Source organism: Liolophura sinensis, chromosome 2 (assembly GCF_032854445.1).
Source record: "Liolophura sinensis isolate JHLJ2023 chromosome 2, CUHK_Ljap_v2, whole genome shotgun sequence".
Lineage (NCBI taxonomy): Eukaryota > Metazoa > Mollusca > Polyplacophora > Chitonida > Chitonidae > Liolophura > Liolophura sinensis.
The window spans coordinates 12,835,161-12,855,195 of record NC_088296.1 but is presented as its reverse complement, the minus strand read 5'-3'; the positions used below and the strand labels follow the sequence as shown (position 1 = coordinate 12,855,195).

Genomic DNA, 20,035 nt, shown 5'->3' with positions numbered 1-20,035 from the left:
AATGGCCACACGTAACCGTTGAAATACGGCCTCTTGTCAATTTACCTCTTAGGGTTTATTTTAACTGTTCAAGCAAATACATAAATAGTAGCAAACGTTACGCCCTCTGGCACAATGGCTTGAGGAGAATTGCATAAAATAAATTAGAATGCAATGATGTTACTTGCAATTTAATAGATGTCACGGGTCCAAAATTACTCAAAATACTGTGTTGTCATTATATTTAATATCTGGCTTCCTCTCCGGTCGTAAGTGGGAAGGTCTTCCAGCAACCTGCGGATGGCCGTGGGTTTTCCAGGGCTCTGCCCGGTTTCCTCCTACCATAATGCTGGTCGCCGACGTATAAGTGAAATATTCTTGAGTACGGCGTAAAACACCAATCAAATAAATAAATAAATAAATAAATAAATATTTAATACCCGATAACATGTGACAATGCAAAGGGATGAGGCCTCGAGGATGTTTAGTCCAAAAGGTACAAATCACTTAAAAAGAGACCTAACGGTATCCAAGGAAATAATTTGATTAATTTTTTTTTTATTTTTCGGACGAGTTAAAAGCATTCGAACTGTTAGATTCTACAGTGGTCTATCGGGGCCATAATCGCGTCCAGGCTCGCGGGAGTCCAACTGTAGGAGGAACAAAGTGACTATTTTAAATCTTCCCTCTAGCTGCACGGAGTGCGTTATTTATTGTGGGGGGGGGGGGGGTGAAGTGAGTTTTCACGCCTTTGGGTTTTCTTGTCGCAGGTGTTGTGGACGACTGAGGTAACTCCACTCGCCATAGAAGTGACAAACTACAACTGACGATGTTAATAATTGGTTAGAAAAACTACCGTGTGCAAACGGAGGCGCGATGTGATGGATGGGTGTTTAACCCATTCAGGTGCGATATTTCAGTAATCATACACTGACCATGTTAAATGATGAATCGGACTCGATTGGCGACTGTCACAGGGTATTTTAAACCTTCACATGATTACTTCAAAACAAAAAAAAAGCAAGGACAAAGCCTAAAAGAAAATGACAGTTCATGTAACTAGGGTACATACAAGAGGTACCTTTACCCGAGAAACGTCGACTCGGGCCCGACTCGGACTGACCCTTGGTCTCTTGTAATGCGTGGATATACACAAATACGTTGCGAGTTTGTAAATAAATAAGTGAACAGAAACAGTATTCAAGATAAGGTCATCAAGTGCACTTTATTATAACAATTGTCATAGTAAAAGTGTAAATAACAGACAAGTGTAAGACACATAGAAAATGTTAGTGATAAGACAGAAAGATACAAAAAAAAAATGCTTAAAAAGTGGAATTCTGAAAGTGTTCGTTGAAGTCAGAAGAGTGCTTAAAATGAAGCCCGGCAGATTTCGCTTGCAAAGATATCCATAAGTAATTTGCGAGATACAAGTGAAACCTTGATAACATAGCAATGTGTATTTAATACCTAAAAAGCGATAGATGCATATTAATGACACCATGTCGAATGAGTGTAACATACAAATGTTTTTAAACAGATCAATCAGAACTAAGCGTACATTATAGATACCAACTCCAGCAATTTCATGAAAGGATACATAATATATAAAATGACACAATATCTTATTCGCAAAAGTGCATTTTTAGAGGAAAATAGAGGCCATAAACGATTACTTTTGGTACTGACACCAACATTTTCCCCATAGGATATCGACCTACATTCCAAAGAAACCCCCAAAAAACCTTTCTTAGGTCAACTGAAATCTCAGAATCAGGAAAAATGAGTCATGGACGAAAGTTTAAGTAATTCACGGTATACATGTATGTATATATACACAAATGAGACAACATACATAGTTTTGTATTAGACTAACGTCGCGAAAATACAGAATTACAAACTCTTTCTTGGAGATTCCCTACCTTAATTTGCGTATGCATTAGTAATATGACAAAAAGGAAAAAAAGAGAAAGAGCTGTTGCTGGGTAACTAATCTGAATGCTCACATACGAATACAACCATCATCGACGGATTTTGGTCAGTCTGAGTACAAAAAGCGCTTGGAAGATTTGGCAAGGAAGAAAATGGGGGGATTTAACCGCCGAATAGACAGATAAGAGATCTGCATAAACAGGAAAATAAATAACCGCATAAAACTAACTCACAAGGGGTTCTTCGGACAGTTAAAATAAGTCAGAGATTTAAATAAGAAGAAAAAAAAAACAACAACAAGTGACTAATACGGAGTACAAGACCCATTCTAATACCAACTAAATCGAGATTAATCCTAAGGAATGCAGGGAACTGTTTTCATCCGAAACAGGCCGAGTGCCACATTCATAAAATTCTGTCTTGAGGGACAAATTGACATAAACTATCAGTAAATTACGACCCATAAAACCGCGGGCACACGGTGCGATTGTCCAGTCAGTCCGTCAAATGGCGCTCTTTCATGCTACTGAAGCATTCGACAAATCTCATCGTCTACTAGCGGCCTATGCGTATGACACTGATTTGTCCTATGTTACTTCCATTTGTCGAATTTGACGAGCCGTTATCACAAATCGCACCATATGAACGCGGACAAACTCGTTCACTGTCGTATTAGCATAATATATATCATACAAGGCCTATTCCGCAGATCATGACGTAACACAATAATGCACTGCTTAATGGGTAGCTCATAAAACAAGATCAACGTGGACTGACCAACAAAATTTAGGGAACACCCTTGCCTTGCGGGCGTTAATGCTTGTTTTACCCTCCAAATATCTTTTTTTTTTACCTAGCTCCGCGACTATAAACTCGATATATGATGATAAAAGTAGTATTAAATTAGCAAATCAGAAAATACAAGAGGGCTATTTCCTAAATATATGCATAGTCTCTAATTACACTGATTTATATTTAACATTAATTCACGTAGGAGAATTCCTAATATACAGAAAAGCCAATATGATGCTCAAAACGCCAACTTTTTGATGTAATATAAATACGTAATTTCTCCATTCTTCTTAGTGGAGATACTATACATACCATAGAGGTTATGTCCTCACAAGGCAAGAACATAATTCAACTATTACTCACTTTTATGAAGATTCCTGTGTACTCTATGCCACGACAAAACGTCTATAAAATCACTTCACTAGGAATACTCTGAACTATTTACTTTACAATTACACCACATAACAAATTGCTCAGACAACAAACTCTATATAAACTCCAACGACACATTACAATGAGCAAACGGAAACAACTTCTGCCGTCACAGGCACCAATCACAAACAGTTGTACAGATAGACTCAGTATATGATCACGAACCAATCGGCAAGAGGTTAACATAGATCACCTCGACAGTCAGAGGTAGATAATATACAAGGTCATCAAGTGTCGTCGGGTACAGTAACGAACTGGAAGCACAAGTTATGTAAACAACTAAAAACATCTTTTAAAAAAGGGGAACCAATACAGTTGTGCATGACAGCAAACTTCTTCATCTTGTTTAACTCATTAGTCAGACTTATTAGAAACATCAATCGAGAACCCTTTAAAGTTTCAATGTGCGAAAACAAAGTAAAAACACATTTGTCTTCTTAAAAAAAAAACCATACACATATGATCACGCTAACAATTAAGATTTCACATAAAACAATTTCTGGGAATGTATAGAACTGGAAAGGCAAGACGACACCCAAGACTTTCATGTATGAATAAAGAATATACTTGATGACCTTTGTTCATTTGGCCTGTACATATTGCTTAGCTCACGTCTCATTTAAGCCTATTTCGTTTACAAAATGGCTTGGTTCTGCCTTCTGGCTTGCCTTCGGTTTAAGCATATCATTTAAAATAAAATTTAAAACACAAACGAGAGATTTAAACGCTATCATATTATATGAACTGTCAAGTATTAATGGGGCCAATGGCGATGAACAGATGTTTGAACATGTATACATAGATACTTGTGTGTCTATAATTACACACTCATTTTGGGCCCCAATTTACATAGAAGTCACAATTAGCGCTCGCCGTAACGTCCATGGTTACCCATAGTTTACGCAATGTTGTAACAATGGCTCCGGGACATTCCACAAAACGTAGTTTTCCTGATTTAAACGAAAATAAAATTTTTGTTACAATGCTTGGTTTTCTCGTGCTGGAATTTGACATTTTGACACATATGTCTTAACATAATCTTTATTCAGTCAAAATGTTGTAAGACAGAAAATAAGCTGTAAAATCGTATTCTAAAATTTGACTTTGTTAGAAAAGACTGACTTTGTCACAAGTGGCTTTGTGTAATCGGCCATGTGCGTTTGGCGTAATGTCCATGACAACACAAACTGAACACATATAAGTCACCATGGTAAATACGCCTGACGAAACGGTGGGACAGTCTTGTAAAATGGGACCATTTTGGGAATGGTCATGCTTTATTAATGATTACGATGTTGTACTAAATGAGGTTTTCCATGTAGGGCTTACTGATCTATTTTTGAAAAAAAAAAAAAAAACCCTTTTCGAGCTATCCTATTATACCGCTCCATGCCAATACTTATCCAATACATATATGGCTGACATTCTTTGCACCCGTGAGATACGATATAACCCACAGAACCTCTATACTAAACGATATATGAACTATGGAAGAATGATAAATATTTAGCGAAAAAATGTGAGATAAACTAAAATCTGAATAAATCACAACCCATACCATAAATGTTCTGTGTTAAATAAATGTATCAAAATGAATAAATAGTTATATTTCCCTTAGGATACGCACTCACACTGGGAAAATTGTCATGTGTTAAAACACAGAGAATGGTAAAAACAAGTAAGTAATCAGGCGAGAAGAGTGAAAAAAAAATTATCTTTTCTGAAAAACTCAGAATGCCTTTTACAGTGTACTACAGTAACATTAGCGATGTCAAAAAGATTGATTTAATGCAATCGATGCTACACTTTTTTTTCAATTGTCGCGGATATTTCTCGGTCTACGGTACGCAATTTTTTTTTATCAATGTGTGACTTTCGAAATACACGACTACATGTACAGATTTATGAGTGTTACAATCAAAACCTAGCACTTTGAGTTTACTTTACCCTGAACGTACTATTGTTCAGTGAGCACGCCCATAACAGTTTTGAAATTATACATCTTAAAGTACATTGCTTTTAACCGTATGTTACTAAATAAAATTAAACGCAAGGTATATCTTCAATCCTGCTGCATTCATGTGTATATTTAGCACTCAGTAACTCATTCAATCCTGCTGCATTCATGTGTATATTTAGCACTCAATAACTCATGCAAAGCATGTTAAGGTACAAATACAAGGTGGACCCGGACATTGTACTCACTGTCTACGAGTTGAAGCATCTGAATGTTAAGCAGTTTTGTGACTGCGGGGTTTTGGAACACAGAATGGAGACGACAATGAGGACCTCAACCTCGAAATCAGATTAATAATGAGGATCACCACTGCTTGAAGACATCACTGATATAGGGTAATAAATAAAGGGGTGTAAAATCAATTAAAGAAGACAACTCTCCTAAACTCCCATACCCCCTCCCCAACCACCTCCTCCACTTCATTTGTGCTTGACTTCACTTCCCAAAATTTAGGAAGCAAAAACGGAAAGAGTGAGTATTTCTTGAGATTATGATTCTGACCTTTGTTTAATTGAATGATATCCACATGGAATGTTTCCTGTGCTCTGAGTACCATCGACAATGGTAAGCTATAAAAATACCAAATTGCAACACATGATGCAAGAGATCTATAAAGCGAATGACATACAAACAATAAACTCACTTACTTGCCATAAACAATCAGAAAATATCAACTCAACAATGCTGCAGGTAATATAAAAAAAATTATACAAAATACATGATATGTTACATATTGATTTCTTGAGAAGTGGCATATAAAAAGCACTTTTTTGCAAACTCGAGGAATTACTGCCAAAAAAAAGAAGAAAAATAAAGAATCATTTAAATAAAATACATTTGCATTTTACATTACTTTAAATCAGTGGATTCGTGCAAACCCGACAATCTGGCAAAGGCAAATGAAGCCGCAATTTCATGCCCGCGTTCTTCTGAACATTATAGAGGAATATGTTTTGGATCATTAAAGTATTCTACGTCGGACGAGTGAAAAAAATTGTTTTGGCAACGTCTCTGTTTTCAGCACCATTCTATACAACATTGGAACAGTAAAGTTTTATTCACAACCGGATTGGAAATTGGAAAAAAATCTATATGGTTGGAATAAAAAGGCGATATGTATATTGATCAGTCAGTGAGATTTTCCATTTACAGACAAATTATGAAAGTTGTTCCACCGTAAACTGCTCTCCGGGAAATTCAACATTTCAATTACCCCCGGATTCTCTACAGGGCATTCGGACATACGCTGTGAGCCAACATTGTGTTTAACAAACTACATATACCTACAGTCCAGTGTGCACTGGATTTGTATCAAGGAATGAAGATTGTAATACTGGTGAGCTAACGGTATACTAAACAATATTAGTTAGACGCTCAGGTGCAGCTTCTCAGCGCATACCCTACTGGCTTCGTCGTTCCCAGCAGTCTCTACTTCTTTTCTTGCAGGAGAGCAGTAACCTTCTTCGGGGTAAGTGTACACCTTTAAAGCTTACCAAAAGTCTATTCGAGTCCGAGTGATTGATGAGTTTACGTTGCTACAAACATTCCAACTACACTTCATCAAAGGCACAGCTGCCACGCTTTTTTTTTCACCTTCGGACGAAACAGAGACAAATTGTGGTATCTAGTTTTTTCAATAACACTTTGATTTCTGCCACGAAACCAGAATATATTTAAAAGGAAAACCTTTAAGAGATCTTGGAAGCCCCTTTAAAATAAGTCACAGATTAAGACGTGACATCACAACTCGTTTCAATGAAGTCACCTCACACATGACTGCTGTTATGGTAGCTCGTGCCATCAGAGGCCACGGCATTCTCCAGAATTATATCCGTCTCATCCACTCCTGCCTCGTTTTCGTTCACCGGTTCGTCTGAGGAAGGCGGGTCTGGAAGCTCGTATAACAGTCTCTCCCAAAAGTATCGGGAGTTGGAGTTTAAATAATCACCCATCATGACGAAAACCTTCAAAACTGGGTCCAGTTCATTGACCTTAATTTTGCCATGGAAAACAACAATGATCTTGTGCTTCTTGTTCTGCAGCATGTGCCTGTAAGCCATTTGGAATGTGCGGTTACACCACTGACTCGTGGCAAATGACTCAGAGATCACGACAATAGTACGCCTGCTCTCAGCGATTGTTTGACACGACGTGTCCACGATGCTCTCTTCGGAATTGACGTCACGATCAGGTAGAAAGACTTTGTATGGTTTTTCTCTGCGTTCGAGTTTTTCCACCAGTTCTTGATTGACCCATTTTTCTGCTGCACCGTCCCGGTTGTAAATGTTGTAAAGAATAAACGCGTCAAAATGTTTATCCTTTTCCCACGGCGCTCTCCTGAACGACCAACCGAATTTGACAAATACAAGCGCCTTCAAAGTCTTGCGTATTCTAAACACAAACGTGGCCGTCACGACGAGGAAGACGGTCAAAAGAAGAAGCCCGATGATGAGGCTCTTCGATGTGTAATTTACATACACCTTGGGCAAAACCCGGTGGCATTCATATTTCTTAGGCAAGTGATCTATGATACTTATCCCCTTGCACACAACATTTCGCCAATCTGGCACGATATAAAAATTAGACACGAGCCAATTCCGGAAGGTAACAGTGGAACAAGAGCAATGCCAAGGGTTATCGCTCAAATAAATACGACGGAGCGGCGCTGTTTTCGACCAAAGCTGTGTAACCCCCGAGTGGATGAAGTGAAAGGAATTGTGGCGCAAGTCGAGAACTCGCAGCGCCTTGAGCGGTTTAAACGTGCTGGGGTACAGAAAACTGAGAAGATTGTGACCGAGGTCGAGGTCTTCTAATAGGACAAGGTTTGCGAAAATATTCGGCTTCAATTCATCAAGAAAATTGTGATCGAGGTAAAGGGTGGTTAACAAGGGCTGATTGGTGAAGAAGCCCTCGTCCAAACTGTGGATCATGCTGCTGTTTAGATACAGACTTTCTGTTTGGTACACAAATCCTGGTTTTATAGCAAATAACGGGATTTCTGCGGAGAAGTCGTTTCCGGAGAGGAACACACGAGTGGCAACTTCTGATGTTAAGCGTGGTACACGCCGCATCCCAGAGCATATGACGACATCTGGCTGAGCCCCTTCAAACGACCCAAAACACTGACAGCCTTCTGGGCAGTGATTATACGTCTTGCAAAGGAAATCGCTTTTCGCCACATCCTGTAAGGACTGGACTTCTCCTTTCACGTTATTGTAACAGGTGTTCACGTAATACAGGGCGACCACAATTTGGATGCCGTACTCCTGCCAGAAATCTTCCTTCAGCCAGGCCATGTTGCAGGAACAAATAACAGGGTTCTCTGACAAGTCGAACTGCACAGACCTGTTTACGTAGAAAGGTGGGAAATGGCTGAGTTTGTTTCGACGGAGGTAGACGCTATCCAGTTTTCGTAGGCCGAAAAATGCCTCGGCGTCCACGAAGCTGAGGTTGCAGTCGTCAAGCACCAAGGTCTCTAGCCCCATGTCTAATTGTTCTACCTGAGACTGGACGATTTCCCCGAGGGGATTCCCCGTCATATTCAACACCTTCAGCTTCAACACATGCCCCTTTAGTCCGTCGAAAAGGTTAGGGAAGTTAGTTATCCTGTTAAACGCCAAGTTTAGGACTTTCAGATTGAAGGCACCCCGGAATGGACTTGCAAACCCAGAACCTGAAAGCACTAGCTGATTTCCTTCCAAATTTAGCTCCCGAAGCTGACCGAGTTGACCGAACGTGTAATCATCTATCACTTTAATAGCATTCCAGCACAAGTCCAACACTGTTAACGCTGTGAAACCCACGAAGCAGTTCCTGTCTAATGTGGTCAGTTTATTTCGGCTTAAATCTAGACGAGAAAGGGATGTGAAGTTTTTCAGGCGAAAAGCTGTAGGTATATCGTACAAATTGTTACTGCTGAAGTACACTTCTGTCAGTGAAATTGGCAGTGAGGCCATATCGACTTCTGAGATTTCGTTCATAGACAGATCCAGTACCTTTAGACTGGACAATCCGGAGAATGTGCCATTCTGAATGGTCTTTAGATGATTACCAGTGAGTCTCACAGTAGTGGGACCTTTTAAGTTGCTTAAGCTGTCTGGGTGAATTTCTGTAATTTTATTGTGTGAAATATCCAAAACCTGTAGGTTCTTTAAATAAGGGAAGAGCTTAGAGGGCAGCACGCTAAAGTTATTGTAAGACAAATCCAGTGACTTCAAATTGTTCAGGTCTTGCAACAAGACGGTAAGATTCATATTTCCTTCCGCCAGTGCATTATGGCTGAAGTCCAATTTCACCAGGCTTTGAGCATTAGCCAGAAAGCTTCCGTAGACTTCAGCCAATTTATTTCTGGACAAATCCACGTGGATGAGATGGGAGGAGTTTCCAAGTGTAAAACCAGGCTCAATTCGTTCGATTTTATTCCTAGACAGGTTCAGTTTAGAAAGTTTTGCTGTCACGGAAAAGTCGCCCTCCACTTCCAGAATCTGATTGCCTGATAAGTCGAGATCCTCCAGACGTGCGCAAGCTTGGAATCTGGTGTGATCCCAGGCATGGAAATCACAGTCCTGCAAACTGAGGACTTCCAGAGATGGCAAAGTGCTGCACAAGTCCGGAAGGGGATACGTCAAAGAGTTGCGCGACAGATTGAGTACCTTCAGACCCGTACCTCCCTCAAATGCTTTGTCTGACAATGTGCTTATCTGGTTTCCGGAGAGGTCCAACCATGTCATTCTACTCATGTTGGAAAGAGATCCTTCTGGAATTTTAGACAACATCCCTTTGCTCATGAACAAGTATTCCAGAGAGCACTCACCATCAGTTTTACAGTTCGAGAAAAGCTGGGGTATGCTGCGGAGCCCTGTGGATGACAAGTGAAGAAAGCGAATCTGAGCAAGATTACAAAGTAGTCCATCCGGTAGATGTGAAAACGGGTTTCCACTGAGGGAGAGATAAGTCAAGTTGTTCAGCCCATCCAAAGCTCCTGGTTCCACTTCTGATACGTAATTTCCAGACAAATCCAACACTTGCAGATGCTTCAGTGTTCGAAATGTGCTTGCTTTGACTTCCTGGAGTTGACATTCCCTGAAACTGGTATCCCCTAGCGCTTCTGACACGTTGGCATTTATGCAGAAGCAAACATAGCGATGTACAAAGAAGTAATCCTGCACACGACAGTTGACTTTCACATAGAGAATTTTGTTGGGGGTGGATTTCCAAGTGGTTGTCACCTGAGAATAATCGTAGTTTCCCATGCATGCCAGTACGTTTTTCTTACTATCATAAATACACTCACTTTCCATTTTGCGTGGAAACTGCACCCAGTACTCTCCCTTTGGATACAAGTCCAGATAGAACGAAACTGTCGGACTGTAAGCAGACCTGACAGACAAGCCAACAAACAACATCAGCACTGCACTGGTCATCAAAAGGGAGAGAACTCTTGATGTAAAGCCTGGCATTTTTGATCGACCCATCATATCAGTTGCATAGATGACTTAGTGTCTGTCTGTAACTTCGGTATAATTTGCCATAGATATGGAGTCCAAAACCTCATCCAGGCAGTTATCATTCCCGTACTCATAAGGCACCCAATACCTCGTCAGGTCTTCCCTCACTGAAATTCATTCATCAAGTTCACAAAAATCTGAAAAATAAGAAAATAGTTGCGTTAAAAAACATATTAGTAGTAAATGAGAGTTTCAGAGATGCTGATGTAGGCGTCCAAATAACAGGGTGTCTATTTCACCTGGACAGGTAATTTTTCGGGGTAACCCATGAAAGCAAAATACTGACAAGTATTATTTTCACACAGGGGCCTCTGTGGCTCAGTTGGTTAGCGTGCTAGCGCAGCGTAATGACCCAGGAGTCTCTCACCAATGCGGTCGCTGTGAGTTCCAAGTCCAGCTCATGCTGGCTTCCTCTCCAGGCGTAAGTGGGAAGGTCTGTCAGCAACCTGCGGATGGTCGTTGGTTTCCCCTGGGCTCTGCCTGGTTTCCACCCACCATAATGCTGACCGCCGTCGTATACATGTAAGTGAAATATTCTTGAGTACGGCGTAAAACACCAATCAAATAAATAAATAAATAAATAAATATTTTCACACAATATTTGTGAACAAAAACTAGTTTTAGAGCTTCATTTTTATTTGCGCACAGTTTTGCGTTTGTTTGAAATGAGCACTGTCTAGTTCCCAAGGCAGGTGTGTTTAACAAATTTATACAGGTACAGAAATTTTTGGACATGTAAAAAAAAATGTTACCTGTCCCATGAGACAGTTATAAAAACTATAATATTTCAGCCTGTCATATCGGGCAATACTGGTAACTGGCTCTCTGTAGAATTCACCATACTTAAAAATACAGCAGTAATACATCATTTAATTTCAAAGTAATGTATCTCCACTTCTCCCCTCGTCTTCCCTTCCCACAAAATTGGACGGTTTTCAATTTCCTAAATTGTCAGAAAACAGTTCAAAACATATCTTCAGGCTGTAAACAACATGTAAGCACTTATCCGACATTAGACATGTATACCTCTTACTTTTTTAAATGTATGTAAATCTGTTATATATATTTCTTGGAATGGAATATTCCACAAAACACCTATCAGCATTTTTCGCCATCGTCACTCTGTCTGTTGGCCCCGTGTCTGTTAGATATGTCTACATGTACGTGTGTAACTCCTTTCACAAAGGCCGTTTGAGCGCAGACAAAAACGAAATCCCATACAGGCAATGTCTCGGCCATTGCAAATTTGCACTTATTCATCAAGCAATATATATGTATGGTTCAATTTAAAAGCATTTCTGTTTGTAGTTATTGTATAAATCATTTTATTTACAGGGCAAATTAAGTTTTGCTGTATGCTACATGTTTCGCTTGAGGCAGAATATAGTACCCTTTCAATGGTCCACCTTTTTGCAATAACAAAAAAGGATAAGACAGTCAGACTAGTAATAAAATTTTACTAGTACAATTAAGTGTACAGACTGTATTAACTGATACAGCCCTTGGTAACATCATTAAAGGAAACTACTGCTTATTTCAAAAGTGAATGTACCCTTGTAAATGTGCAAATTGGAAAATCTAAATGTAATCAATTTCAGCTTTGACAATTATCCTCAATTATCATCTAATCTACTACAGCTCACATGGTCTGCCCTGTTCAGTCTGCACATCGCATAAGATAGCAAATTAGAATTTACTGTAAATATTTATTTATTTGATTGGTGTTTAGGTCATACTCAAAAATATTTCACTCATACGACGGCGGCCAGCATTATGGTGGGAGGAAACCGGGCACAGCCCGGGGGAAACCCACCACCATCTGTAGGTTGCTGGCAGACCTTCTCACTTACGGCCACTGTAAATATTAACAGTACCTTAAAGATATTTGCTACTGACCATTTAGAACACATAACATATGCAATCTGAACAGTTCATGTCAAGATCTTCAGTGGAGTTTTAACAGCTCTAGCCTGTACCACATACCACATCAGTGATCCTAGATCTCAATTCAAAAAGAAACCCATGATTTGCTTTCTAAATATAAACTGTATTAACGGATTTATGCCTTGGTAGCATCATTAAAAGTAAACTAGCATTCATTAGTTGGAAATTTCAATGCAAACATGACAGTAAAGAATAGTTTTGATAACAATTTTCAAGTCAGAAAACATGTAGTAATGTTTATTCGGTCAGGTTTAAAGATACCGGTGTATGAAAAGAGCAGATTACTTCATAGAAGCAAATCTGACAGCGACAAATTATGAAATACATAGAAGAATGCAGTAACCTATATCCAGCTTTCTTGGAAATCTGGTGAGAGTCACAGGGTTTTGTAAGCAGAGGCAACTGACTGTGGAAAGGCATGTTGCCTTACATGCACACTAAAATTTCTTGGTCAGACTCGGCTAAGAGTACTCCACAGTTAAGAGCTGATACTGGAATGCATGTATTAACCATCCGTCTACCTTTCAAGCGTCTTTAAAGTACCTGATGGATTTTAAAGCAGGTATGCCTTGTTACGCATCAATATAAACAGTAATCAAAAGATTCATGCTAAGATAGCGTAAAGGGTTACCCCTACTCCCTGAACCATCTGATTCTATGAGATTTCAGTGAATTCGACTTATTTAGAGTCAATGATTGAAAACTTCACTAGCAATTCATAAGTTATAAGGATTATAGGTGATTATAAAAAAAAATATGTTTGCTGGAGGTAATCCAACTGATCTGCCAAAAATGGGCCATATTCTAAAGTTTTTATTCGCCTTCTGATGGATTTTCTTTGAATGTTAATTGCTTTAAAATCTCTATCTTTCATTAGCCAGTATGAAAAAAAAAAAACAACTTTCCCTACCCGATGATCCGGATTTAAAACAAATTGTCCAGGATGATGGCATAGGTACACTGTGACTGTAAGAAAACATTCAGGTGCATATGTTATAACAAGCATTCCCACACACAGCAGGAAAGACACAGTGACAGACTATAATGACACAACAGCTCGGACAACCAGCCATCGCCCACATTGATAATCATTGGAAAGGTATTATTTGAGAATAAGTTATTATTTGAAAATAAAGGATTAGTGTCCAGATTTAGCTAGAGGTCCTAATTATAAGATTATAATCTGTTTAAACAGTATATCATCAGGAGGGCTTCTGAGAAACGTAATAATGACTTTAAATCCATCAAAACAACAGATTTACTGCTCTAGCTACCTCCAGACAAGCCCCTCTCCTCCACCCACCCCATTACGGCTCAGCAGGTGACATCATAGATAACCAACCCAAATCTAGGTGGCCTATATAACCTGGGAATTCATATCAAAACGGTGTCAGTAGCAGTAGATTCTAGCAACACAGGAGCAAATATACAGCTGTATCAATTTGAACCCATAATGGACGACGTTGAAGTTCCGATTTATGACACTGGCATCTCTAGCCAGACTGCAGATCCCGAGTTTTCAGACAATGAATTTGATCACTCTGTCAAGGCATTTCCAACCGCGCTGGCAATACGGACCAGTAAGCGAGAGCTTACACTGTACATTTCATGTGTTTATTTTAGAATGTAATATTTATTTACTATTATTCACTATAAATATCATTCTATTCTCCAAGGTATTCTAAATTCATACCTGTATGCAAAGACAACTTCATGTTGATATTCCGAATATCCGACAACATAAGTGTGGACGTCGGCGTTGGTGTACAGAGATTTGCTATCTATCAGTTTTAAGTTTAGACAAACTTGAGATTTTAGTCGATTGCACCCCCCATGGTAGCCAGATCTTTCAAGTCTGTATTAGCTGTATTCCTCTCGTAATTTTCAGACTATGGAGAGATCAGATGCGGCTATCTTTTGTGGATACAAAATCCTTGTGTCTTCTTCTGAGGGTCAAATTGTCTGGAAACTTGACAAAATAACTCCAGGGTTCATTGATGACCTGTTTTCACAACTGTGTGCAGGGCAGCAAACTATTTCGGAAGAAATTCCACATGTCCGTTGTCACTCTTGTAGCTTTTTTAATACTGAACTAAATGGTGAAGCTCTGACAGTTCATAACGGTTGGGCTTGTACGACGTAATTTGGCAGACTACCGAGAGTTGGAGGAAAAAATCGTAAAACCAGATTCTTTATCTCGTGATTTTAAGTGCCATATTACTTCTATTAATGTACCCTTTTTAAATAATTTTTCAAACTCAATTTAACAATATATACAGGGGTAGCTAACTATGAGTAAATGATAAATATGGACACTAATCCTTAGTTAATTTCGTCTATAAATGTGCTGTCTGGTTGTCTTCCTTCTCTTTTAAAATAAATTTACTTTTTAGATGGCACAGTTCAAGCATGTAGCACTGATCACAAGACCTGTAGCACCCATCACAAGACCTGTAGCATGCATCACAAGACCCGTAGCACCCATCACAAGACCTGTAGCACTGATCACAAGACCTGTAGCACCCATCACAAGACCTGAAGCAGCCATCACAAGACCCGTAACACCCGTCACAAGACATGTAGCACCCGTCACAAGACATGTAGCACCAATCACAAGACTTGTAGCACCCGTCACAAGACATGTAGCACCAATCACAAGACTTGTAGCACCAATACCAAGACCTGTAGCACCCATCACAAGACCTGTAGCACCCGTCACAAGACCTGTAGCGCCAGTCACAAGGCCTGAAGCACCCGTCACAAGACATGTAGCACCCATCACAAGACCTGTAACACCAATCACAAGACCCGTAGCACCTGTCACAAGACCTGAAGCACCAGTCACAAGACCCGTAGCACCAGTCACAAGACCCGTAGCACCAGTCACAAGACCTGTAAAACCTGTCAGAAGACATTTAGCACCCGTCACAAGACATGTAGCACCCGTCACAAGACATTTAGCACCCATGTAGCACCGTCACAAGACCTGTAGCACCTGTCACAAACAACCTGAACATGTTGAATGTAGCACCCGTCACATTGAACTGACCATGTAAGGAATGAGCTGGTTTTGACCTTTAGCTTAGACACCATACACATGTACTTACAGCCCAGGGTCCTCAAGGGAAACCACTGGTCTTTAGCAAGTTACTGATAAACTTTCTGACATGTGACGTACAGATACTGTATGCACATCATGTTTGTGGAAGACAAGTGGCGTTCATTAAACTTCAGACTGCACAAATGGCCACACAAGTGTTGTCGAACGCTTATTGTCACAAAGGCCTTACAAACGGAGAGATCTACAAATTTCCTGCTTACGGATTTGAACCTTGCTGCACTTCATGTGTCACACAGCAATTGAAAGGCAAGCCCCTTTAACCACTGGACCACAGACTGCTACCAGCTGGTTATGGAACTTGGTTGTCTATTAGGCTGTTTATGTATAAACATGTACGGTATTTGTAATGGACATCAGGTAATGGACATCAGGTAATGGACAAACATCTGGATATAAAGTGGCAACAAAACTGACAAAAGCTAGATTTTAACACGCTACCTCAATGGTCGATGCTGATCTACAGAAACCACCTGCTCACCCAGCAATAGTTAGCACATACACATACACGTCCAAATACATGTAAATCATAAACATCAACTTCTTATATGTACTTGTGTCACATGTTATAATACATAAAGTCAATTAAAGGAAATGTCAATTAAAGGTACGTGATTTATGACATCCTTGATTTAAAGACTTAAATTATTCCAATTTATATTTAAAAAAACATCAGCATTGCTGTAATCATACTCCTAAATTAAATTGTACCTAGAGGTCAAAGTGTTCCCAAGCTTAAAGGTTAACACTTAATTCATTCATACCTGGGTCAAACATTTCAAAAAATCCTCCACCCTTAATACTTTAATATAGTGTTACAGGCAAGCAGCACTTGGAGAAACTTCGAGAATGACCTCAACAGAGGCAATTCAATGGAGTTCTATAAAAATGGAGTTCTATTACAACAGAGTTTTTAATAAAGTGAAAGCTTGGGGAACATGTTAAAGGCGGTAACACATGTGGGACAGTTTGATAGATACAGATACATCTTTCTTGGTTCATGCAGGGTCATGTAGATAGAGTTGAATTAAAACAATGAGCTCAAACTTTCCGATATTTACCTGCCTAATCCTTGAACTAAAAAATATATTCTACTCGATCGTTTGGCAAGGACACGACATAATTATATGTGTCTCACTTAAAGACTGGTGGCTCTTGTCTGCACAACTTTCTTTTCAAGTCCGATTTCTATACTTTTTGATCCATGGCAGCAACATTTATTTTTTATTATAAAACTTGACACAGTGACACCACAGCAGCAAAAATACTTATCATGAAACAGAAGTAAATATTGGCTGAGCTTTCAGGAATATTGTAAGTCTGGAATGGATTTGAACTTGCAGAAGTGATCAAAAAGACCACTTTTACGCCATAAGCTGCCAGGGAATAATGAATGAATATAGCTTTATACAGGGTACATGAGTGAGTGAGTGAGTGAGTGCTTGGGGTTTAACGTCGTACTCAACAATTTTTCAGTTATATGACGACGAAGGAATCGTTAGGGTGCATGTACGTGTAATGTGCCTCCTTGTTGCAGGACGGATTTCCACCGCTCTTTTATTTAGTGCTGCTTCACTGAGACGACTTACCGAAGGCAAGTAAGCCACCCCGCCCGAGCCATTATACTGATACGGGTCAACCAGTCGTTGCACTATCCCCTTCATGCTGAACGCCAAGCGAGGAAGTTACAACTTCCTCTTTCAAAGTCTTAGGTGTGACTTGATTAAGGATTGATCCTGGATCTACCGGTCCCGAAGCGGACGCTCTACCAACTGTGCTATCCGGGCCGATACAGGGTATATGAGATGCTTGGTTGTTACTTCTTGATATATAGTTGATGATGTGGCCCCAACAGGCAGTGGTTCAATCAGATTACACGCTGAGGTTGATTTTCAACAGTTTCTGATATTTACCTGCCTAAACACTTTATCACTGAATTCAAACACGCGGTAGGTCCATTCCACAAGGCACTTATGGAACGAAGTTGGCCCGTAAATCCACTCGAAAGCAGCAGCATGCGCCAATTTCTGTTGAGGATTGAAGAGAAAATGAAGCTTTCAATCACTCATGCACGTTTGAATCCATTCAGATTAGTTATATACAGTATATCTGATAATATGTTGACTTTTCTCTCTTCAAAACCATGGTGTGCATGTGAGACTAATCGAGTGCATCCAAATTGTATCTAAAGCCACGGGCAGAAAACATGATGAAGCAGACGTGCACATGATAGCTGCAAGCCTTGACTGGAGCCTTTAGAATGAATTTTTCTTGCTCAACAGGCCAGGTAAATTGTTTTTTCTATTCTACATCTAGTACACCCGGCTCGCCATAACAGCACAGTTATTTTGACGAGCTAGAAAAATGTTTGTTTGGATTTCACCAACAATTCGACTCGGGAATGGATTTACACTTGCAGGAGTGGTAATAAAGGTCCTATTCTCTATAATACACACCAAAAATCGGCATGTGCCGCTGCTTTGGAGTGGATTTAAGGGTCGACTTCGTTCAGCAAAGTGCCTTGCGGAAAAGACCTACTGCGTTTTTTTATTTATTTATTTGGTGTTTTGCGCAATACTCAAGAATATTTCACTTATACAACGGCGGCTAGCTTTATGGTGGGTGGAAACCTGGCAGATCCCGTAGGAAACACACAACCATCTGCTGGTTCCTGGCAGACCTTCCCACGTATGGCCAGAGAGAAAGCCAGCATGAGCTGGACTTGAACTCACAGCAATGGCATTGGTGAGAGACTGCTGGATCAACATTTAATTTCATTGAACTAATTCTACCATCAGTCGTGCCAGCAATTAAGCACTCCTTGCGAGGAACACGGGTGCTCGAAACTATGAACACTACCCACAATGTGGACAAGCATCAGGTAAACTTTCACTCAAAATAAAATATTGTATTCGCTTTTTGCTACACCTTTAACATATCGATCTCTGAAATTTACTCATTAATTCTTCAAAAGGTTGTTACCGACCCCGATATCACAATTGGCAGAGCGTCCGGTTAGGAATTGGTAGATCTAGGGTCAATCCTGGGTCGAGTCACACCTAAGACATTAAAACTTTTTCTCCTAAAGAGGAAGTTGTAACTTCCTTGCTTGGCGTTTAGCATGAAGGGGACAGTGCAACGACTGCTTGACTCCTATCAGTATAATAGCTCGCGCGGGGCACCTTACTTGCCTTCGGTAAGGCGTCTCAGTAAAGCAGCACTAGATAATAGAGCGGTGGAAATCCGTCCTGCAACAAGGAGGCACATTACATGCACTCTAAGGATTCGTTAATCGTGGTATGACTGAAAAATTGTTAAGTACGACGTTAAACCACAAGCACTCACTCACTCACTCAAAAGGTTGTTGTTGTTACTTACAACATTGTACAACTGTCAGCGTCAAGCGTCAAGGCTCTGTCACACTTTGAAGATATTTGATGGGCGAATTTCAATCTACGTCGCATCAGAAAAGACGGTTAAACACAACGTACACCTCAGTTCGTTTCCAGACTCCAAGAACACTTGAAAATCTGATCGAAATTGTGAAGCTTTTGTCGAAATGCTGAGGTTTCTCCCTATTTTACACTCTTTATCATTTCATACCTCCCATCCCTAGAGAGCCATTTTATAATGCGTTCATATTGGGTTATCTCCCTTTGATCGGATTATGAAGGTTTGTACACCCACTATACAGGCACTCTCATCTACTCAACACATACTATGTGTCATATAATCTGCTCAAGTGCCAGACTGGAGTACGGGTAGAGGAGAGGAGTGATCTAACACCCTCATTATGTCAGTCAGTCATGGTAAGGACTCGGGATGACCGATATAATAGTCCAGTGAGACAGTATGTGTGAGTTGTGACTTCATTGTTTTAAGTCAAAACAAATATCACTGACTTCGCCAATCAAATTGTCGTCAATGATCAGTGCTATACTTTATGCGTCAACAAGTGACCTGCAATCCTTTGCTGTTAACTTGAAAAAAAACCTCACTGTTTTCTGAAGTGAATCAGTAAACTTGATAGATTTCTCACATTACCAGTAAAGGAAGGCAAGGAACTCAGTCATATCATTAAAAAGATAACAATTTAGTTTGGATGCTGATCAGCATTTGTTACTGAAGCATTAATATCTTCATGTTAAACTGATGTCAGCCAAACACTATTTTAATTAGTCCAAGATTTCACCATCACCATCATGTCCATGAACCTTTGAAATATCACAGCTAGCAACCAGCAAATCCAGATTGATAACTGTCAGCAAAACATCTCTTTTTAGTTACCGGTGTTTCAATTAATATGAATTATTT

General features: G+C 39.8%; 1 protein-coding gene across 1 annotated transcript; it reads right to left on the bottom strand.

Annotated features, from left to right (window-relative positions):
• Window positions 1-1,275: 1,275 nt before the first annotated feature.
• LOC135462802 (toll-like receptor Tollo) lies at window positions 1,276-19,286 on the bottom strand. The gene is made up of 2 exons (XM_064740073.1): window positions 19,100-19,286; window positions 1,276-10,796 (listed from the first exon to the last, which is right to left on the bottom strand). The coding sequence occupies exon 2, from the start codon at window positions 10,627-10,629 to the stop codon at window positions 6,919-6,921; it is 3,711 nt and encodes a 1,236-aa protein (XP_064596143.1). The 5' UTR covers window positions 10,630-10,796; window positions 19,100-19,286; the 3' UTR covers window positions 1,276-6,918.
• Between the last annotated feature and the right edge of the window lie 749 nt (window positions 19,287-20,035).

Bases quoted from the DNA above. Each gene is read 5' to 3' on its own strand.
- LOC135462802 (XM_064740073.1), bottom strand. From the start codon at position 10,629: ATGATGGGTCGATCAAAAATGCCAGGCTTTACATCAAGAGTTCTCTCC.